We start from the raw sequence: 5962 nt of genomic DNA, 5'->3' as shown, positions 1-5962 counted from the left end.
TCCTGCTCCGGGCCTCCCTTGACTAGCGTAGAACAGATGTCCTTATAAAACCTGGCTGAAACGGCCAACCCACCACCCGCTTGCACCCTTTTCCCTTTACCTTATCCCAATAATCGAGACGACACCGTAAGTGGAATAAAATTGGCCATAGCAGCCCTTTTATTAACCAATTTCAAATTAAATTAACATAAATTAACATAAAGGAAAAAACCATTCCTTAAAACAGAAACGTCAAAAACAGTTAAAGCTTTTGTTGGTCTTTGAGGCTCCCCATTTTAATGTTCAGATAAAATACTACACTGCGGGCCCACTTAAACATAATAGGCCTCCAGCCGCAAAACTCCAGCTCTGAGACAACACTCTACCCGCAGTGTACCCATGTTTCCTTCCAGTCCACTGACCTCAACTGGAACGCACCAGAGGGAACCTACCACCAGTGGGTCCCGAACCATTATCTTGCCTTAAAGGTTCTTGCACCTGCCAGCAAAGACCAACAAAAAGACGCCACAGCTGCCACGACATCCCAGGCAAACCTGTAAAAAACAATAAAATAACAAAACCCCACACCCAGGATCCAACAAATAGAGGTTAAACAGTAGGGCGGGAGGGAGGGACGCTTCAGCTGCCGAGTGAGGGGATTTTTGGCGCCCCCCAGCAGATCCCACCTCTTCCTGTCTGCCAGCCCCACCTCCCCCTGAGCTAGCTAAACAGCCTAGGCTCCCCACATTACCACTGATAACTTTTATTACTGACTTAACCCCTACACTCCCCTGTCCACTTAGTCATGCTGGCCCTATGCTATCTCTCCGCTCCTGCTCCGGGCCTCCCTTGACTAGCGTAGAACAGATGTCCTTATAAAACCTGGCTGAAACGGCCAACCCACCACCCGCTTGCACCCTTTTCCCTTTACCTTATCCCAATAATCGAGACGACACCGTAAGTGGAATAAAATTGGCCATAGCAGCCCTTTTATTAACCAATTTCAAATTAAATTAACATAAATTAACATAAAGGAAAAAACCATTCCTTAAAACAGAAACGTCAAAAACAGTTAAAGCTTTTGTTGGTCTTTGAGGCCCCCCATTTTAATGTTCAGATAAAATACTACACTGCGGGCCCACTTAAACATAATAGGCCTCCAGCCGCAAAACTCCAGCTCTGAGACAACACTCTACCCGCAGTGTACCCATGTTTCCTTCCAGTCCACTGACCTCAACTGGAACGCACCAGAGGGAACCTACCACCAGTGGGTCCCGAACCATTATCTTGCCTTAAAGGTTCTTGCACCTGCCAGCAAAGACCAACAAAAAGACGCCACCGCACGCCAAGGGTGAAGCCTTACCCTTGAGTGCCCCTCCACACCCCCAATGCCCTCTGAATACCGTCCTGCAACCCCAGAGCCCACAAGTCAGTCCCCACGGCATTTAGGTGCACCCCATCGCCCCGCAAGTACCTCCAGGTCTCAACCTCCAACTCAAGGTGCCGAACAACCACGCCCCCATTGCGACATACTAATTTTCCCACCGCCTTGTTAACCTTAATGCGGGCCCTGTTGACACGCTCCACCGACCTGGCCAAACGCCAGGAAGTACGGGCGACTATGTCAGACCAGACGATGATCATGTCCGGGAAGGACACACGGAGACGCAGGAAATCCACTTTTATGTCCCGTATAAGTTCCCGCATGGACCTAACCGCCAGATCATTACCCCCCACATGAAGCACCAGCACATCCGGAGGCCTGTCCCACCGAGCAAATTTATAAACCTCCGGCACCACTCTGCTCCATATCATACCCGGCACCCCCAGCCAGCGGACGCAGGCTTCCTCTCTGGTAAAACCCAGCTGTCTACCACCGGGACGGACATCTGCTCGCCTGGCACCCCAAAACACATAGGAGTGTCCCAATATCCAGACGAGGCACGGTTCACCTGAAAGAAACAAAACAAAAGGCAAAATAACAGCAAACCCCTCGCAGGTTCCACGTACGAACACAGACGCACATAACAAATCCCCAACGACAATCACAACAGATGAGGACGAACATACAAGGAAAACCTCTTCGAATCCCACCGTCCAATGCGCTTCACCGCATCCTCATCCAACCCCCATCGGGCGGCCTCTGTGGCTGCCCCAATGCGGAAGGAGTGTGAGGCATAGCATGTCGCATCCAAACCCAGGACCCGCAAACACTTACGGAACACCCCGATGAACTGATATCGGGACAAGGAAGCCCCATCAGCATGCACCAACAATGAGCCCCCCACCGGAGGCCGTACGGCCAAAAAAGCACGCGCAGCGCTAACAGGGCACAAAGGCGATGCCGGCATTGCAAACAAACGGATCCGCACGCCCCTACCCAACTGATCCGTTTTTGACCGACGGAGCAAAATGTGAACCTCCTCCCCCCGGCAGGATACATCCTGCGCCAACAGGCCCCCCGACACACCCTTAGAGGGGCTCACCAACTCCCCAATCCGAAAGGCCCCAAAAAACGCCAGGCAGAACGCTGCCCGAAAAAGGAGGACTTCATAATCAGAAAAACACAGCGCCCCCAATGTGGCGGAAACATCCAGCAGGAGGGGAAAGGATACAGGGCGCCTACCGTCCTTACGGCGATGGGCCCGCCCATACCCCTTCAGAGCTTGCCGAACCACGAAGTCCTTTGTAAAATCGTGACTACCCTGCAACTTAAACAAGAAGGCCAGGCCGGCCAACTTGCGAGCCACGGCAGACGCCGACCCACCCTTCTCAAACTGTCGCGCCAGATAGTAAAGAACCACCCACCGAACCGCCGGATCCCCGCTGTCCAGCTCCGCCAAACGCAGCACCTCCCACCACTCGAGCCACACTTTGGAATATGCTGACCACGTAGCCTCACTCACAGACCGTTGAATGCAGCCGGCGAGGACCCCAAGGCAATCTTCCACAGCCAATCGGGACACGGGACCCCTTGTTGCTCCGCCTCCGGCGCCAGCTCCCGAAACCGTTCCCACTGAAAGTGAGACAAGGCGTCAGCCACCGTGTTGACCACCCCCGGAATGTGTACAGCATAAAGAAAAATGTTCAATTTAAGACAACGCAACACCAATTGCCGCAGGAGCCGAACCACCGGCTGCGAGGAAGCCGAGGAGCGGTTAATCACCTGTACCACTGCCATGTTATCGCAGTGCAGACGAATCCTCAAATCACGGAATGCGTCCCCCCAAATCTCCATGGCGAGCACCACCGGAAACAGTTCCAAAAGCACCATGTTCCGAAGGAGACCAGCCTCCGACCATGACGAAGGCCAAGGCGTCGCGCTCCACCGCCCCCGATAGAAAGCCCCATACCCAGTAGAACCCGCCGCGTCCGTGTACAGCTCCAGGTCAAAATTGCTGACCGGCCCAGCCATCCACAAAGCCCTCCCATTGTAGTCGACCAAGAAACTGTGCCACAGCCTCAGGTCCTCCCTATGGTCCCTGTTGAGGCGGATAAAGTGCGCGGGCGATGTTACTCCCGCCGTGGCCGCAGACAGCCGCCTACAAAAAACCCGACCCATCGGCAAAATCCGGCACGCAAAGTTCAGCTTGCCCAGCAACGACTGCAAGCAGCGAAGTTGGATCTTGTGAAGGCCTAAGACAGCCCGAATCTCCGACTTGAGAGCCGAAAGCTTGTCCTCCGGCAAGCGACATTCCATAGCGTCGGAATCTACCACAATGCCCAAGAAGCTCAGCATTGTGGTCGGGCCCTCCGTTTTATCCGGCGCCAGTGGGATCCCAAACTGCACCGCAATGTGCTGCAACGTAGCAAGAAGCACGGCACACACGTTGGAGGAAGGCGGACCCACGCAAAGGAAATCATCCAAATAATGAATGAGGGAATTCGTCCCGGACACATCCCGAACCACCCACTCCACAAAAGAGCTGAACTTCTCAAACAACGCGCAAGAAATGGAACAACCCATAGGGAGGCAACGGTCTACGTAATAAGCCCCCTGCCACCGGCAACCCAACAGATGAAAACTATCAGGGTGAACCGGAAGCAGCCTAAAGGCGGCTTCAATATCCGCCTTAGCCATGAGCGCCCCCCGCCCGTAGCGCCGGACCCAAAACACTGCCGCATCGAACGGCGTATAAGCCACCGCGCAGGCTGCCGAATCAATCGCATCATTTACCGACCCCCCCTTCGGGAAAGAGAGATGGTGAATGAGACGAAACTTATTGACCTCCTTTTTGGGCACCACCCCCAGCGGAGAAACCACCAAAGTCGGCAGTGGAGGATCGGGAAAGGGGCCACCCATCCGACCCAAAGCCACCTCCTTCGCCAGCTTGTCGGACACCACCGCGGTATGCTGCAGTGCGGACCGCAAATTCCGCGCATGAGGGGGAATGGTAGTCATGGAGCAGGGAATACGAAAACCCTCCGAAAAACCGGCCTCCAAAAGTAGGGCCGCTGCCCTATCCGGGTATCTACTTAGAAAAGGTAGCATCCTTTCCAATACCACCGGCGTCGTCCCTTTTGTGACCAGGCTCCCCGGAGCGTCCCTTACCCCGTTTGAAACAGCGGGACAACGGATGGGCACCCCCGCAACCCGAGCATTCGTGCTTGTAGCGACAGGACCCCCCGAACTTACAGGAACCCTCGTTGAATTGCCAACAGCAACCCCGCCGCTTTGTGACCGACTGCCCAGGGGAAGAAGGACCGCCGGCCCCCCCTGGAAAAAACTGCTGGGGGGGCCGTGCCGACGACATAAGCCGCATCCAGAGGCTAATGTCTTTGTGGTCCCAACGCAGCGACTGCCGAATGGCCTTCCGCTGACGGAACTGTTCATCATACCGCAGTCACGCCGTACCCCCATACACCCTGTAAGCCTCGCCAATAGCATCCAAGTAACAGAAGAGAGCCGAACAATGTTCGGGGGTTCTTTTCCCCAATCACACTAGCCAGAATCGCGAACGCCTGCAACCAGTTAGCGAAAGTGCGGGGGATTAACCTATACCGCCGCTTCTCCTCATCCTCCTTCTTGTTCTCCTCCGGCTTGAGCCTATCCAAGTTAAACTTCTCCAGCGGCAACAGAGTAAAGATTTCCACGTACTCACCTTTCACAATCTTCTCCCGGACCTCCGCCTTCAGATGCGCACCCAACGGTCCCTCGAAGCAGACGTAGACTTCGCACCTCGCCGAGTCGTCCAATCGGACCGTGTCCCCCTTCTTAGCACCGTCCCCAACTACAGCCCCCTTTTCTGACCCCCCAGCGGCGTCCCCCACTGATGGGGAAGCGGCCGCAGGTGACGGCACAACCGCCGCGGCCTGCACACCAACCGCCCCCAGAGCCCCAGGCGCTGGTGCAAGCCCCGCCGTCACCCCCCCAGAAGCGGGCGGGACCCAGGCCGCCGCAGGCGAGGGGCTAGCACCCCCCTGCGTGTCGAATCGCCCGACCAGCTCCCGCAGACCCGACAGCAAGGAAACCAACGCCCCTTCCGGCCCCACAGCGGCAGGCGTACCGCCCGCCAACTGGGCAGCTAACCCCCCCCCCCCCCAGCAGGCAACCGCGACCCCAACGCGCCGCCCCCACCTAAACCCAATAGTTCGCGTAAAGAATCACAGACAGACACAGAATTCTCACACTCACCGGGCTGCCCAGGGGTGGTCCCGCCAGCCGCTGTTCCGGAAGCCCTCTCAGCTGGGCCGCTCACAGTCGCCTCCTCGTCCGAAACCGACAGCTCGCCTTCAGACCGATCCATCGCAGGTGGGGAAGTCTCATTAGAGGGCCGTGCGGGGGGCCTGCCCCCGGATGCCCGCGAACCGTGCTGTCGACCTTCGGCTCCAAGCACACCGGTCCCGCCTCCAGCTGATGTTCCGGCAGCACGCCCCGAGCCTGGAGCGCCCGCCGTGGCACGCCCCGTGCCTCCCCGCCGATCTGAAGCCCTGGGCCTAGAGGGTCTCTGGAACCTTCGGGGGCTGCCGGCCAAGGCACCGG

The 5962-nt window shown here is 56.6% G+C and overlaps 1 protein-coding gene across 1 annotated transcript; it reads right to left on the bottom strand.

Moving 5' to 3' along the window:
* Positions 1 to 1338: 1338 nt before the first annotated feature.
* Positions 1339 to 5726, bottom strand: LOC309554665 (uncharacterized protein; the record flags this gene model as incomplete). The annotated part of the gene is made up of 2 exons (XM_082256375.1): positions 1339 to 1931; positions 5615 to 5726. 2 exons carry the CDS (start codon positions 5724 to 5726, stop codon positions 1339 to 1341), a joined length of 705 nt encoding a protein of 234 aa, XP_082112501.1.
* Between the last annotated feature and the right edge of the window lie 236 nt (positions 5727 to 5962).

The sequence above is a fragment of the Pelophylax lessonae genome, assembly GCF_965119305.1.
Source record: "Pelophylax lessonae genome assembly, chromosome: 4".
Lineage (NCBI taxonomy): Eukaryota > Metazoa > Chordata > Amphibia > Anura > Ranidae > Pelophylax > Pelophylax lessonae.
Note: the sequence above shows the minus strand (reverse complement) of the source record. Positions and strands in the feature narration are given on the sequence as shown.